We start from the raw sequence: 17,753 nt of genomic DNA, 5'->3' as shown, positions 1-17,753 counted from the left end.
TAGAATTTTCAGTCCTGATTAAACTGTAGTAGAACTTCAGGTGCAGAGGAAATGCAAGGGAACACGCAGCTCTCAATCGTGTGCGATTGGCACATACTTCACGTCACATGCCCTTGCTTTAAGTACATCTCACTTTTGTAATACCAGTAAGAAATAAAAACTCTGCAGATGAAAAGCTGCAGAATTTGGCAGCCTGCTGCAGGGGCAACGGTAAACGAAGTGTCTTGTGGCCACATACAGAACCCCAATGGGCCACGTGGCTTTCGGGCCACATGTAGCCCATCACTGAGCTAGAGAGTAAATGGAGTTTCTACAGAGCTTGTTTAAACTCGGTAAACTTATGAGCCCAGTTAAAGAGAAACTGGTTTGCTTAGGAATAAGTTACAAAGCCTATTGAAATGTTTTTCAGCTTTATTATGTGTTTCCATGTCCTTCAACACTATAAAATAAAAATGAATTAAAAACACCACTCTAGCGGTATGTCTACACTAGCTCATTAATTCGAGCTAGGTAGGCAAATCAGGCAACTGGAGTTGCAAATGAAGCCCGGGATTTAAATATCCCAGGCTTTATTTGCATGTTCCCATCTGGTCGCCATTTTGAAATTTCACTAGCCTGAAGTTTAGTGGCCCGAAGTGTAGCCATGAGGTGCAACAGTTAATTCGAACTAAGCCCTTCGTTTGAATTACCATTTCACTGCCGCATGTAGCCGTGTGGCAGTTACTTCAGGCTAGTGAAATTTCAAAATGGCGACCAGACGGGAACATGCAAATAAAGCCCGGGATATTTAAATCCCGGGCTTCGTTTGCAACTCCGGTTGCCTGATTTGCCTACCTAACTTGAATTAACGAGCTAGTGTAGACATACCCTAGTTTCATTATCCAAATTGAGTGGAAATGGAAAATGCAGACCATGAATGTAACAGATTAAAAGTAACTTTTTTTTAAAGATCAGCTGAATTGCCTAGCAGTCCTAAGCAAACTTGCAATCATTTTCTCATTTTGGGTCTTCAGAATTGGTGCAAGACCTTATTCTTGAGAACAAGAGAGTGACTCGTTCTATTGCTTTTCTAGTAGAGTGCTAATGAGAGAGAGGGGAGAATGTGTTCTCTCAGGTATATTTTTAACATGTTAACAATAGGTGATTCACAACAAAATTAAATGTGAGGTCTGACTCAGGCATCCCTATTGCATTGTTGCTCAGCTGAAGAGGATGGGCTGGGATGTATCATCTTGCAACTTGGATGTATTCACACATCCAGTATTTTCTATTTCTTTGTAATGTTCCCTTTTTTTTTAATCGGACATCACAAGAGTAACTGAGAACAGCAAAATAGCTGGTGTGGCGTGAGGAAAATTGTTGGAAGTCTGGGAGAAAAGAGCCCTTGCAAGAGAGGGTGAAAGCAAAGTATCTCAGGGACTGGCACTAGGGCACAGGTTTTTGTGCCTTTCAATAACCATATGAATCTAGCCCAAGTCAGGGAAAGTGGAAGTAACTGACATTTCTGGTTGATTTGTTGTCTTATAAGAGGGTGCATCTAGACTGCAGGGGGGGGGGGGACTGGTGGGGTTTTTTTTTTAAATGGCTGTTTTTCTGAAAAAACTTCACTTACATCCACACTGCTATTGCGTTCTTTTGAGGAAAAAAATCAAAACAGGTTTTCCTGACATTAGTAAACCTCATTCTACAAGGAAGAATGTCTTTTCTGAAAGAGCTCTTGGGAAAAGGCAGTCCAGTTGCTAAGGAGCAAGCATCCTCATTTGAAAACTGCCATGTTGATAACCAAGCTTACTGACAGTCTCAGTACAATGGCAAAGAACTAAATAGGTAAGGAGGCAAAATACAGGTGATCCATCCAAAGGAAGGTTGAGGCAAAAGTAATATAGCTGAGGACATTTACACAGAGCACTGCAATCTCTTTGGTTCCAGTCTCCAGTGCTTTTTTTTTGTGAACGTTAAGGTCACCTAAGAAAAGCTCAGGACATTTACTACCTAGTATTTTATAATGAACCACATGTACCAGAGTTTAATAAATATGGAAATCTGGCTCACATTTTGATTTAGAACCGTTGAGTCAAATCCCCACCACTATTAAAATTTGTGATATTTCAGTATAAGCTCCCAGATGGACATCCTTATTTCAGTAAATTTCCAAGTGTAAATAAGCCCTTGTACTCAAACTGCACAGAGTGATTGGTTTAGCAAAATAATCCCTATTGTATTACCAATTCAAACAGCAGCCCTTTTTCTTCCATCCAGGCCAATGCCAGGACAGCTAAAGTTGAAAACACCTCTATTTCAGATACAGTAGACATTTGTGTGTAAAGATAAAACCCCCAGGAAACTTGATATTCTAACTATACTTGTTAGATTGGTTAATGTGCATAAAATAGCCATTCCATTAAAAATTGTGGTAGAGCTCAATATCCATATGCATATAAATCTATTAAGCACAAATAACATGTATGAAAAATTAACATTTAGTATATTTCTTATGGAAATAATTTTGCTTCCAGCTGAATATCAGCTGGTACCTGAAGATATGAAATACTGTATGAGTGAGTAAGACTGAGTAATTAACACAATATGTCACTGGATGGTGCTATTGTTTCAGATAAATGCATTTCCCTGTATTTATTTGGCAACAAGGTAAAATAAAAAAGCAATCAACATTTGAACCCAGTAGAAACAAAGCTGGCAGGGAGTGAGAACTTCAGAAAGGAAAAGGGGGGTCATTATGGCCTAGGTCATGAAGCAGGTCAGACTTGGCAGTAGGCGGATCAGAACAGTCACTCCTATCTTAGAATCTGAATTATGGTACAGTCATGTGCATTTTCCCACCTTAGGCTTCTATTAGCTCATGCACAATTGCTGCTGTATTTTCACAGGGCAGTAGGATTTGCAGTATCACTGTGCAAACAAACATTCAACAGAATGGTATCATGGAATACTCTATACCTAAAAGTTTGGCCAAGTAGCAGAACTAAGTGTTGATGACCAAACCCCTACCACTTTCATTCTGAGGATGATTCTAAGAACCCTGGGGATTGACTGGTAGGTGGTTGAGCTAATTTAATGCTCTCCATTTAGGCTGTTTTCTATCTTTTGTACATACCTCAGTGACAACAATGAAAAAAATCAAGTGAATTTCAATTCTGTCAGTAATCTTATTGCTGTAGCAGACATGTTTGCACTCTTAGGCCAGTTCCCAAACTTCTCTGAACTGTTTTCTCACTTGTAAAATGACATTAATACAACAGGACAGGTAGTTCAGTAATTAGAACGCAAGCTATCCTGTGGGGAACCTAGGTTCAAGACCCTGCTATACCACAAACTTCCTGGCTGTGTCTAGACTGGCCAGTTTTTCTGGGAAAATCAGCCGCTTTTCCGGAAAAACTTGCCAGCTGTCTACACTGGCTGCTTGAATTTCCGCAAAAGCACTGACTTCCTACTGTAAGAAATCAGTGCTTTTTGCGGAAATACTATGCTGCTCCCATTCGGGCAAAAGTCCCTTTTGTGCAATACTTTTGCACAAAAGGGCCAGTGTAGACAGCTGAGATTTGTTTTCTGCAAAAAGCCCTGATCGCGAAAATGGCGATCGTGGCTTTTTTGCGGAAAAGCGCGTCTAGATTGGCCATGGACGCTTTTCCGCAAAAAGTGCTTTTGCAGAAAAGGGTCCGTGCCAATCTAGACGCTCTGTTCCGAAAATGCTTTTAACGGAAAACTTTTCCGTTAAAAGCATTTCCGGAAAATCATGCCAGTCTAGACGTAGCCCCTGTGTCTTTGAGCTAGTCATTTAGTTTCTCTCATCCACAATATCCTATCTGTACAAGAGAAGATTGCCTGAGGACAAGACCCAAATCACATACATTGAGGCTCCTAATTCCTATGGGTGTCAATAGAAATTATGCCCAGTTCTTCAAAGGTAGTTAGGCTCTTATCTCACACAAATGGAGGGAGTGGTGGTGATCAGGACCATATAAGTTAGATACTCTCATGTGTGCAGTGATGTGTGTGCAATTTGGCTGAGATGTTCAAAGCTGCCTAATGTAGGGGTGTGAAGCCTAAGACCCAGGAGCTGGATGTGGCCCCCAGCTTGCCTGGATCCAGACCCTGAGGCTCAGGGCTCTCCACCTAGCATTAGAGAGCCTTAGATGGCACTCCAGCAACCCCCTCTGCAGACCTCCCCAGGGTTGGAGCGCACAGAAGCTACTAGCCTGGGCCCCCCTAGGCACTGGTGCATGAGGGGAATGTGTGTGTGTGGGGGGGGTCTTTCTCCTCAGTTGGGGGGACCACATCAGTGAGAAGTTTGTTTTTTGCTTCTTTCTTGTGTGCGCTCCTTTTCTGTGCATCAAAAAATGGTTCCTACCCCTGGCCTAATGATTTGGATTAGGGATGTTAATGGGTAGTTGGGTGATCCTTACTAACAGTTAACTGCCAGCTGGGAGCAGCTCTACCCTCTCCCCTCTCCCCACTACATATATCTTTAATATATCTTTTTAAATCATTTAGCTAAAGCAGTGTTTCTCAACTGGTAGTACGCATTCCCTTAGGGGTACATGAGAGAATTCTGGGGGGTATGTTAACACAAGTGAAATTTGGCAAAAAAAAATTGAGATTTTGCCCTGCAAAAGGAATCAGGGAGGGGATGGTGGCATGTGCCTGTCAAACTGAATGTTTGGAGCCGTGCGCCCAGACGTTAACAGCTGCTCTGCACACGTGCCCTAACATTGGTGGGAAAAGTATATGGCTGTGGCGGCTCTGGTGAGACCCAGGGCAGTTCGAGTGCTTGCTCATGTCCATTCTGATTAGGTGTACGTGCACCACGTGCACGGATTCCGGAGCTTTTTTCCCTTAGCAGTATCCATAGGGCCAGCAGGGAGCCCCCTGGAGTGGCGCTGGTATACCGGTGCATATATACCCCTGCTGGCCCTCCCACCCCTCAGTTCCTTCTTGCCGGCTCCTTCCGACACGGGGAGGTGGGTGGGATGCAGAATAGACATGAGCAACACATCTCGAAGAACTACAGTTATGAGGTAAGTAACCTCTTCTTCGAGTGCTTGCTCATGTCCATTCTGATTAGGTGAGTCCCTAGCCGTGTCCCCCCTCCGGAGGCGGGGTTGGAAGGTGACGGCAGCATCCTCCCTGGCCAGCTGCGTGATTGCATAATGCTCTGCAAAGGTGTGCACCAATGACCAGGTTGCTGCCCTGCAGATCTCCAAGATCGGCACACAGGCCAGGAACACCGCCGACGTTGCCTGGGCTCTAGTGGAATGTGCTGTTATGCGCGGCGGTGGTCTACCCGTGCCCTCGTAGCACAGTCGAATGCAGGAAGTAATCCACGAGGATATACGCTGCGCCGAGACTGGCTGACCACACATCCTTTCCGCCACTGAAATAAACAATTGAGTTGACTTACGAAACTCTCATGTCCTATCTATATAAAAAGCCAACGCCCTCCTAACGTCCAGGCAGTGCAGAGCCTGTTCCCTGGGCGACGCGTGTGGCTTGGGGTAAAACACTGGCAGGTAAATATCTTGGGACATGTGGAAGTGTGAGACCACCTTGGGAAGAAACCCCGGGTGTGGATGCAACCTCACCTTATCTTTAAAAAACACCGTGTAAGGTGGTTCTGAGGTGAGAGCCCTAAGCTCTGACTCCCGCCTGGCCGAGGTAATGGCCACGAGGAAAGCTACCTTATAGGACAGCTGTATCAAAGAGCATGAAGCCAGGGGCTCGAACGGGGGCTTCATAAGGGCAGTCAGGACCAGGTTAAGGTCCCAAGCCGGTACCGGAGGCCTCTCATATGGCATCATCCTGTCGACTCCCTTTAGAAACCTTTTAACCAAGGGATTGACAAAGATAGACCTTGGCCACTCCCCCCCCCCCCCCGACATGGAAGGCCGCTATGGCCGCCAGGTACACCCTTAGGGAGGCTGTAAACAAACCACCAAGGCAGGACCAGGCGGTGGGAGCAAGCACTTCAAAGGTAGGGTTACCATATATCTGGTGCCTGGCTCTGGGGAGGGGAAGGGCACTGGGTTAGATCGGGGGGACTAGGAGTGCCTGGCTCTGCAGGAGGGGAGGAGAGGGACATTATGTTAGAGCGGGCAGACTGAGGGTTTTTTTTGTTTTGAAGAAGGGGTCCTTTATTAAAAAAAAAGGTTGAGAAACACTGAGCTAGAATATAATTTCATCTGGCCCACAGAACAGTGTGGGAGGTTTTCTTCGCCCATCAGCGCTCAGGTCAAGGACTGGGGTTGGAGGCTTGTCCCATTCTGCTGATCTGGCGCTCTACCAGGAGGTATGTCTACACTTACATCCACATTGCAATTTGGGTTTTTTTGACAAAAAATCAAAAGAACACAGGGGTTTTTCCGACAGTGGTAAACCTCTTTCTATGAGGAAGAAGCCTTTTTCTGAAAGAACTCTTTCAGAAAAAGGCATGTGTGGATGGGGAAGAGGGTTTGTTTTTTTCAAAAGAAGAGGCCTCCTGGAAAAAGCACAGGTGCCCTGGCAGCCACTCTATCCATAATAATCGCAACTTAAATGTGAGATAGTTTCCAATCAATGTGGATGCTATCTTTGGAAAAAGCAGATCACGTTTTCTATGTGCTTTTGCTGTGTGGATGCTCTCTTTCGAAACAAGTTTTCCCAGAAGATCTCTTCCAGAAAAGCTTCTTCTGAAAGAAGCCTGCAGTCTAGACATAGCCTGGGAGCTGTGTGTGGGGCTTGCTCCATGACAGCAGAACGGGGCCTACAAACCCCAGCACCTCGACCCAGGTCCCTGGAAGGTGTGCTAGGTGGGTGGAGTGGGGAAAGCCCCATACCCAGGAAGGAGCATCAGCCAGGGGGTCGGAGCAGGGAAGAATGGGGGAGTGCCTATTTTTCTGGACCTGGGAAGTCTGTGCTCAACTCTGAGGCCCCCAGAAATACACTGACAATGGGAGGTGGATCCAATCGTAGCCACGTGCCAGCACCAGGGGATGGGAGGGCAGATTTACGGGGAGAACCACACATCACAGCGTCTAATCCGAAACCCAAAAGAGCGGCATAGGTTTGGATCAGACCTTGCTTTTCACTTGTGTGTGACCCGTGAGTGCCTTTTTCTGTGGGTCGGTGGCCCTGTAGAAGCAAGGTTCGTCAGCCTCGATTCAGCGTAAAACAGTAGCTGGTTGAATGGTGGCTGAACGTGACATTTTCCAGCCAGCTGGCACCAATAGCCCTGTACATTTCTGTCTAGGTACTTTCCCTCTCTTCTCCCTCCCTCCCCTACAAATAAAAGGCACCTTGGTGATTTGCTGTGACAGTCGGAGGGGGTACAGTGACATGCACATGCATGCGCACGCACACACACAGACACACACACTGAGGTTATACGGTCACACAATGCCATTCTTCCTGTCAAGTAATAGGTGTAATGGCATTGCACAAGAGGGTTTTTCATGTGCAAGAAGGAGCAGTGTGCAAGAGCCTCTTCTGAAAAAAATGGTGGCTCATTAGGTATGCAAATGAGGCTCAGCAATATTCCATGCTTAGCCTCATTTGCATATTACTCATGCAAGAAGCCGTGAGTGTAGACATAGCCCAAATGTTTTGAAACTCATGCTAAAACAATGTTGGAATTCTTGTGAGCCCATGCTTTGCCCACAGTATAAATAATAATAAAAAAAGCAATATCTTTTCCACTAAACATCCTAATGAGCTACTGCAAATGGTGAACTGAATTCAACAGCTCCTGATATGAACAGGTATCAACCTAGTTTTTCATATTTGAGATGGGTTACCAGGAATCATACATGACAATATGAAATCTTTCCACTCTCAAGTCAGCATATTCACAAAGCACCTATAATTTTGATCCATGCATTTATTGGATAGTGAAAGAGGAGGGGAATTAGTGTAGATAAATGTTCAAATAAAAAAAAAAGCCTGAAGGAATTGGGACTGGGCTCCTACATCTCACGTTCAGAACTGACTAGGACACTTACGACCAGTTTTTCAAAGGTGTGTGAAGATCAGATAGGTATCTTTGAAGATCTGAGTTGGCAACTGTCTCTTTAGGAGCTTAATTACCTTTGAAAATCTGAGCTTAGATTTCCAAGTCCAATTTTCAAAAATGACTTTAGTCACTCGAGTGCTTTTGAAAATTTTAACTGGGGGCCTAAAGAGACAAAAATAGACAAAAGGCAAGAGATATGGTATTCCTTTTAAAAACGTGTGACATCTATTTTTAGCTACATTTTATGTTATTTTTCTCCTGAGGCAACTGACCCCTTTGGCCCCCTCACTACGCCACTGCTCCTCCCTCCCCCTGCAGATCTATCATCTTATGCATGTGCAAGATCTATGAGAGCCGTTCCATGAATCTGCAGTTAGTGTCTGTGGCACCTGCTTCTGGGCGGTGTCTCAATGCTGCCACATTTACCTCCAAAGAGGGGGTTTCCCAAAGCAGGCCCTTGCTGCTGACCCGCAAAGCATCCACAGGTCCAGTCTCCTTTCAATGGGCCTACTTCCCAGGGCTCATTGATCTTGGATCTGCCTTCCATCCCCTCTCCAACTTTTGCAACTGCCCAGAGGGACGCACGATTGGAATGTTGGTATGGAAGGGTACGGCTTGCTCAGGAAGGACAGACAGGGAAAAAAGGGAGGAGGGGTTGCCTTGTATATTAAAAATGTACACACTTGGACTGAAGTGGAGATGAACGTAGGAGATAGCTGTGTAGAGAGTCTCTGGGTTAAGCTAAAAGGGGTAAAAAACGAGGGTGATATCATGCTAGGAGTCTACTATAGGCCACCTAGCCAGGTGGAAGAGGTGGATGAGGCCTTTTTTAAACAATTAACAAAACTATCCAAAGCCCAAGATTTGGTGGTGATGGGGGACTTCAACTATCCAGACATATGTTGGGAAACTAACACAGTGGGGCACAGGCTATCCAATAAGTTTCTGGACTGCATTGGAGACAACTTTCTGTTTCAGAAGGTTGAAAAAGCTACCAGAGGAGAAGCTGTTCTGGATTTGGTTTTAACAAATAGGGAGGAACTAGTTGAGAACTTGAAAGTGGAAGACAGTATAGGGGACAGTGATCATGCAATAATAGAGTTCATGATCTTAAGGAAAGGTAGAAGGGAGACCAACACAATTGAGGTAATGGATTTCAGGAAGGCAGATTTTGATAAGCTCAGAGAACTTGTAGGTAAGGTCCCATGGGAAGCAAGACTGAAGGGAAAAACAACTGAGGAGAGTTGGAAGTATTTCAAAGGGACGTTGTTAAGGGCCCAAAAGCAAACAATTCCGCTGTGTAGGAAAGATAGAAAATATGGCAAAAGACCAGCTTGGCTTAACAAGGAGATCTTGCATGATCTCAAAATAAAAAAGGAGTCATATAAAAAATGGAAACTAGGACAAATAACAAAGGGTGAATATAGGCAAGCAACACGGGAATGCAGGGGCAAGATTAGAAAGGCAAAGGCACAAAATGAGATCAAACTAGCTACAGGCATAAAGGGAAACAAGAAGACCTTTTATAAATACATTAAAAGCAAGAGGAAGACCAAGGACAGGGTAGGCCCACTGCTTAGTGAGGAGGGAGAAGCAGTAACAGGAAACTTGGAAATGGCAGAGATGTTCAATGACTTCTTTGTTTCGGTCTTCACCGAGAAGTCTGGAGGTGTGCCTAACGTAGTGAATACAAGCAGAGAGAGGGTAAGTTTAGAAGATAGGATACACAAAGAACAAGTTAAAAATCACTTAGGAAAGTTAGATGTCAGCAAGTCACCAGGTCCTGAGGAAATGCATCCCAGGATACTCAAGGAGCTGATAGAGGAGGTATCTGAGCCTTTAGCTATGATCTTTGAAAAATCATGGCAGACGGGAGATTCCAGAAGACTGGAAAAGGGCAAATATTGTGCCCATCTATAAAAAGGGGAATAAGAACAACCCAGGAAACTACAGACCGGTCAGTTTAACGTCTGTCCCAGGAAGATAATGGAGCAGGTAATTAAGGAAATCATATGCAAACACTTGGAAGGTAATAAAGTGATAGGGAATAGCCAGCATGGGTTTGTGAAGAACAAGTCATGCCAAACTAATCTGATAGCTTTCTTTGATAGGATAACAAGCCTTGTGGATAAGGGAGAAGCGGTGGATGTCATATTCCTAGACTTTAGTAAGGCATTTGATACGGTCTCACATGATATTCTTATTGATAAACTAGGCAAATATAACTTAGATAGGGCCACGATAAGGTGGGTGCATAATTGGCTGGATAACCTTAGTCAGAGAGTTGTTGTTAACGGTTCTAAATCCTGCTGGAAAGGGATAACAAGTGGAGTTCCTCAAGGGTCTGTTTTGGGACCCGTACTGTTCACTATCTTCATCAATGACGTAGATATTGGGATAGAGAGTACGCTTATTAAGTTTGCAGATGATACCAAACTGGGTGGGGTTGCAACTTCTTTGGACGATAGGGACATAATTCAAAATGACCTTAGCAAGTTAGAGAAATGGTCAGAGGTAAACAGGATGAGGTTTAATAAAGAGAAATGCAAAGTGCTCCACTTAGGAAGGAACAATCAGTTCCATACATACAAGATGGGAAGCGACTGTCTAGGAAGGAGCATGGCAGAAAGGGATCTAGGGGTCATAGTGGACCACAAGTTGAATATGAGTCAACAGTGTGATGCTGTTGCAAAAAAAGCAAATATGATTCTAGGTTGTATCAACAGGTGTGTTGTAAGCAAAACTCGTGAAGTCATTCTGCCGCTCTACTCTGCACTAGTTAGGCCTCAGCTGGAGTACTGTGTCCAGTTCTGGGCGCCACATTTCAAGAAAGATGTGGAGAAATTGGAAAGGGTACAGAGAAGAGCGACAAGAATGATTAAAGGTTTAGAGAACATGACCTATGAAGCCAGGCTTCATGAACTGGGCTTGTTTAGTTTGGAAAAAAGAAGATTAAGGGGGGACATGATAGTGATTTTCAAATATCTAAAAGGGTGTCACAAGGAGGAAGGCGAAAATTTGTTCCTCTTGGTTTCTGAGGACAGGACACGGAGTAATGGGCTTAAAGTGCAGCAGGGGAGGTTTAGATTGGACATTAGGAAAAAATTCCTAACTGTCACGGTGGTCAAATATTGGAATAAATTGCCAAGGGAGGTGGTGGAATCTCCCTCTCTGGAGATATTTAAGAACAGGTTAGATAGACATCTGTCAGGGATGGTGTAGACGGAGCTTGGTCCTGCCTTGAGGGCGGAGGGCTGGACTCGATGACCTCTTGAGGTCCCTTCCAGTCCTATGATTCTATGATTCACCTTCCACCTTATCCATTCCTACCTCATTCACCCCACAGGGACAGTCTCTGCCTCACTTGTCCTAGGGACTATTCTACCAAGACGTAATACAAAGTTTCCATGTAAAAGGACTCATTACAAAGCTAAAAACTTCAATGAGAGAATGATTAATACAGAGACATGTCTACATCTGCTGCAGGGAGGCACCTCTGCCTGCCTCCACTCCTATTCCCCCAGAGTCTACAGCCCCATTGCAAAGTGGGGGAGTGGAAGGAAAGAGGCTGAGGCCCATCAACGGGACTGAAGCAGTCATGAGCAAGCCATGCCCGGGAGCCATACTCCTGTCATATTGGAAAAACTATTTTACTAGGAGGGTAGTGAAGCATTGGAATGGGTTACCTAGGGAAGTAGTGGAGTCTCCATCCCTAGAGGTGTTTAAGTCTCGGTTTGACAAAGCCCTGGCCGGGTTGATTTAGATGGGATTGGTCCTGCCTAGAGCGGGGGGCTGGACTTGACGACCTTCTGAGGTCTCTTCCAGTTCTATGATTCTATGATAAGGGGATGGTGGGATGAAATAACATGATCTTGGTAACTAATTGACCATTCATTATCAGTTGGAAATAGGTCAATGGAGGGATGATAGGAGTTGCTATAGGGAACTTTCTGGGTGTCTGGCTGGTGAGTCTTGCCCACATGCTCAGGGTTTAGCTGATCGCCATATTTGGGGTCAGGAAGGAATTTTCCTCCAGGGTAGATTGGCAGAGGCCCTGGAGGTTTTTCGCCTTCCTCTGTAGCATTGGGCACAGATCACAGCTGAAGGACTCTCTGCATGTTGGGGCCTTCAAAGTATTTGAAGGCTTCAATATCTGAGACATAGGTGAGAGGATTATTCTAAGAGGGGTGGGCGAGATTCTGTGGCCTGCACTGTGCAGGGGGTCAGACTAGATGATCATAATGGTCCCTTCTGACCTTAAAGTCTATGAGTCTATGAACACAAAATTCATTCTGCTCATGGGAAGAAACTCTTAGAGGGAACACTCCCTCCCCCCCCCCCCCCAGCCTCTCCACCCCCTCATTAATGTCACACACATTGGATTAATGCAATTTCAGGATAGTTGCATGGGGTAGAGGGGTTGGTGGGGGCCATACTAATCCCTATTATTAGGAGGATGGTGGGATAAATCCTTGGGTTGGGGGTCACATAACACTTTTTACTTTTGGTCATGTGGCCATCTTGCCCAGAGAGGGTTACCTCCAGGGGCATGGCTAATGGGGGCTAGGGGCGTGGTTAACAGGGGTCAGGGGTGTGGCTAATGGGGGAAGTGCATTTTTAAAAAATTATTTGGGTGCACACCTTAATGAAATGTGCTGTACACGCCTATGCCACTGGGTTATAGTCACGCACAATGAGGTTATAGAGTCACACACACACAAACATACACACAGATTATAGTCACGCACAATGAGGTTATAGAGTCACACACACACAGGTTATAGTCTCTCTCTCTCACACACACACACACACACACAGATTATAGTCACGCACAATGAGGTTACAGAGTCACAGTCACACACACACACACACACAGTGAGGTTACAGAGTCACACACACACACACACAGATTATAGTCACGCACAATGAGGTTAGAGTCACACACACACACAGATTATAGTCACACACAATGAGGTTACAGAGTCACACACACACAGGTTACAGTCTCTCTCACACACACACACAGGTTACAGTCTCTCTCTCTCTCACACACACACACACACAGGTTACAGTCTCTCTCTCTCTCACACACACACAGGTTACAGTCTCTCTCTCACACACACACACACACACACAGGTTACAGTCTCTCTCACACACACACAGGTTACAGTCTCTCTCACACACACACACACACACAGACACAGGTTACAGTCTCTCTCACACACACACAGGTTACAGTCACAGTCACACACACACACAGGTTACAGTCTCTCTCTCTCACACACACACACACACACACAGGTTACAGTCTCTCACACACACACACACACAGGTTACAGTCTCTCTCTCTCTCACACACACACAGGTTACAGTCTCTCTCTCACACACACACACACACACACAGGTTACAGTCTCTCTCACACACACACAGGTTACAGTCTCTCACACACACACACACACACACACAGACACAGGTTACAGTCTCTCTCACACACACACAGGTTACAGTCACAGTCACACACACACACAGGTTACAGTCTCTCTCTCTCACACACACACACACACACACAGGTTACAGTCTCTCACACACACACACACACAGGTTACAGTCTCTCTCTCTCTCACACACACACACACACACAGGTTACAGTCTCTCTCTCACACACAGGTTACAGTCTCTCTCTCACACACACACACACAGGTTACAGTCTCTCACACACACACACACACACACACACACACACACACACACGTTACAGTCTCTCTCACACACACGCGCGCGACCAGGCGCAGAACGGGCTGTAGCAACTTTGCTCCGTGTCCCTCTTTCGCTCCCGCCGCCCCCGCCCCCGGCGGTCTGTTCCCGCTGTTACCTGCACAGCGGACGCGGGCGGGGCTCGGCTGCGAGTCTCTGGCAGAGCGGCACCTGGCGGCTCGCGCGCAGGGCCCAGCCAGTGGAAACACGCCCCCTCCCCTTGCTCCCCCGCTCCGGTTTGCTGGGCGCGAGCCGCCCCGCTTGCCAGCCTCTCAGGGGCCGCGGAGCCCCCTGCACCCACCCTCAACTGGTGAATGAAGCCCCGGGACTCCGCCTCCTCTGCCTTATAGCGCGGCGCCTGGTCCCTGCTGCCCACTGAGCTCCCAGCCATGGGCTGGGCACCGGCTGGGCTGTTGCTGCGGCTCCGCTGCTGCGCCCGGCCGGCGGCATGACGCCCCCCCGGCTGTGTGGAGGCAGCTTCAACAGCAGCGCGCCCGGCATGTGGGACGGCTCCAGCGCCCCGCAGGGGGCCAGCAACAGCACGGCGCGGCCAGCGGACGGCTGCGGCTCGGTCTCGGTGGCGTTCCCCTTGAGCATGATGCTGACGGGGCTGGTGGGCAATGCCCTGGCCATGCTGCTGGTGTACAGAGCCTGCCAGAAGAAGGAGAACGCGCGGAAAAAGTCCTTCCTGCTGTGCATCGGCTCCCTGGCGCTGACTGACCTCACCGGCCAGCTCCTCACCAGCCCCGTGGTCATCGCGGTGTACCTGGCCAACAGGCACTGGCCGGCGGTGGATTCCTCGGGCAACCTGTGCTCTTTCTTTGGCTTATGCATGACTGTCTTCGGCCTCTGCCCCCTCTTCATAGCCAGCGCCATGGCCATCGAAAGGACCCTGGCCATCCGAGCGCCGCACTGGTACGCCAGCCACATGAAAAGCAGGGTGACCAAGACCGTCTTGCTCAGCGTCTGGCTGGCTGTGTTTGCCTTTGCTCTCCTGCCCATCGCTGGCATAGGGCAGTATACTCTGCAGTGGCCAGGCACCTGGTGTTTCATCAGCACCGGGGACAACCATGTCAAGGGCAACACCTTCTTCGCCTCCGCCTTTGCCTTTTTGGGACTTTTCTCTCTGATCGTCACCATGGCGTGTAACTTGGCCACCATCAAAGCCTTAATATCTCGGTGCAGAACCAAACCTTCAGCTTCTCAGGCCAGCAAACAGTGGGGGAGAATCACCATGGAAACACTCATCCAGCTGTTGGGGATCATGTGTGTTCTCGTTGCTTGTTGGTCACCACTCTTGGTAGGTTAACTTTTAATTTGCTGTGTGATGTTGCTAACTCCAAAGCATTCTTTCACAAAAAATGGGCTTGAGGGTTATAATAGAGGAGGGGAGCAGAGCAAACCTATCACATATAACTCCCTAAATCATCTTTTTGTCCTCAAACTTTTAGCCTGCTATAGAGGGGAGATAGCAAGTGAGAGACACACCTTGTTGAAGGGAATTGAGTAGGAGGATACAAGTACAAGGGGACTCAGTGAGGGATCCTGGGGACAGGAAGAGGTGGCATGGGAGGAACCCTTGGGAAGGGTCCTGAGAATGGGAAGTGGACATATACAAGAACATATTCATTGAGGAAAAGCTAGTAGATCTGGGGATGATTTGTATAGGGAGGAGAACAAGGCCCATGGGGGAGATATGAGGCAAGTGTGTCCTTTGAGAGGAGGGTAAAGAGGATTAGATGTACCTTGAGGAGGAGCTGATAAGGCTTCAGGTGGAGTATTGTGTCCATCACACATCAGGAAAAATATGCAGAAACTGGAGCAGGTCCAGAGGAGAGCAGCAAATATGTTTAGAGGTTTAAAAAACATAACCTGTAAAGAAAGATTGAAAACTCTGGGTTGGTTTAGTCTGAAGAAGAGAAGATCAAAGGGGAGTTGGTAACATAACAGTCTTCAAGTACATAAAAGGCTGTTATGAAGAGGAGTGATAAATTGTTCTCTCCCACTGAGTACAGCACAAGAAGTTATAGGCTTTAAATTGCAATAGGAAGATTTAGCTTATACATTAGCAAAAACTTTCTAAATCCTGTTAAGCTTTGAACCAAATTGCCCAGAATGGTTATGGAATGTTAATCATGGGAGGTTTTTAAGAACAGTTTAGACAAATATATGTCACCAATGATCTCTACATCGTCCTACTTCAGTGTACGGGACTGGGCTAAATGACCCATCAAGGGACTTTCCAGTCTTATTTCTGTGATATGGGCATTTGGGGAACATTCAAGAGGGGATGGTAGAATAATATTTGAGGCAAGAGAGGGAGGGATGTTTAGGGAAATGAGAGATTTGCAAAGAAAGAAAGTAAAACTGGGAAAATGAATGGAGAATATGGGTCTTAGATGAGATTAGACACACAAGACAGCAATGAATTTGGTAGACAGATAAGAGTGAGTGAAAGGAAGGAAAAGTGAGAGAGATTGATGGGGGATTAGAAAATTCAAACCCTCATCCAAAAGACGGGTGTTAGCAAAGAGTCCAAGCATATCAGGACTGGCCCAAGGAGAGCAAGTGGGGTGTCTGTAGTAGATCAGTACACTATGAAGAATTTTTAATGATGCTAAAGCATCCAGAGCATGGACCTACTACATATGTTCTGATGTGTATACATGTTCATATGTTTCTGAAAGGAAGGGGGATATCTAGCTACTACTAGCTTGGACTACCCACAGCAGAGATGCAGAAACTCTTTTTATAGTGAGGGTGCTGAGAGCCATTGGACCACACTGTAAACCCGGTATTTAATAGAAACCACTTTGAACTAAGTGGTACAGGCAAGGCTGTCCTTACTCATACAGATTATGCAGCTGAGTAGGGCACCTCAAAATTTGGGGCACCACTAAGTCTTCCCACCTTCCTCTTCCTATCCCTGTTCTGTGACTGATGAAGCTTGGTGAATCTTTCCCTAGAAAGGCTCTAGTTAACTTAAAAGTGAAAAAGCCTTGGCAGACCTATTATCAGAACATGAGTCTATGAAAGAGCCATTCAAGTGGTAGTGAAGTCATTTCACAGGTATATACAGTCAGTTTCTGAATATACTGTGTTAGGGCTTGTCTGACACTGCTACTAAAATTTACTATGTTGTAACTTTTTCACTTAGGGGTGTGAAAAAACACACATACCCTGAGTTCAGCAAATTACAGCGCTATAAAGTGCCAGTGTAAACAGACTCCCAGTGCTGTTAGTTACTCCCATCATGGAGATGGTTTACCTAGATCCTTGGAAGAGCCCAGTGCTGGTGCCATGACCAGACTGCCACATTAAAACACTGTTACAGCTGCACTTTAAACTTAGAAATTTCAACAAAGCCTTAGTTTACAGGACCTTACTTTAAAATTTGCTTTAAAAATATATCAGTGTGTTGCAGAAGATTATAAAATCACATCTCTAAAAATGTGTATCCCTGCTAGGCTGCCATAAGGCATAAGGGCACCTATTTAATAGGTATTGCATAGGGCACCATAAATCCTAAGGAAGGCCCTGGGTGCAGCAGCATCCCTAGTTCCAGCATCTGGCCCAAAGTGACTCCACTGCTCTTCCATGGCTCCCCCCCAACTGGGACTCCGCAGATCTTCCCTACACATGGCTCATGTCCTAGGGTTGAGGATTTGGCCCATAGCATTGATTAGTGCATCTACCATGGGAAGAAGGCTAGTGGTGCTACTGGAGTGTATAATGTAAGAGAGCATTAGAAAAGAGCTAGTTCTGCTCAATGATCTTATTTTTGTAAATTAATAGCATTCCAGGAACATTTTATAACCACCTCCTCCCAACTTCTGAATATTACCAATACAGAGATCAGAAACAATATTGCAAACCAAGGAAAAATTGCTTTTTTGAACATTCCTTCTTCCCCATCGTGTATTCAGCCTTTGATACCAGCTGTTGACAATTAACATATCTACTATGATGAATTAGCTCCCATAAAAGCTACATAG

General features: G+C 46.0%; 1 protein-coding gene across 1 annotated transcript in view; it reads left to right on the top strand.

Annotated features, from left to right (window-relative positions):
- Positions 1 to 13,897: 13,897 nt before the first annotated feature.
- The window catches only part of PTGER3 (prostaglandin E receptor 3), a 30,594-nt gene continuing 26,738 nt past the window's right edge, over positions 13,898 to 17,753 (top strand). The window contains exon 1 of the mRNA XM_075936234.2: positions 13,898 to 15,058. Within this exon, the coding sequence (XP_075792349.2) occupies positions 14,207 to 15,058 (852 nt within the window). The 5' untranslated portion in view covers positions 13,898 to 14,206. The remainder of the gene's footprint in view (positions 15,059 to 17,753) is intronic.

The sequence above is a fragment of the Pelodiscus sinensis genome, chromosome 9 (assembly GCF_052426305.1).
Source record: "Pelodiscus sinensis isolate ZL-2025 chromosome 9, ASM5242630v1, whole genome shotgun sequence".
Taxonomy (NCBI): domain Eukaryota; kingdom Metazoa; phylum Chordata; order Testudines; family Trionychidae; genus Pelodiscus; species Pelodiscus sinensis.
Note: the sequence above shows the minus strand (reverse complement) of the source record. Positions and strands in the feature narration are given on the sequence as shown.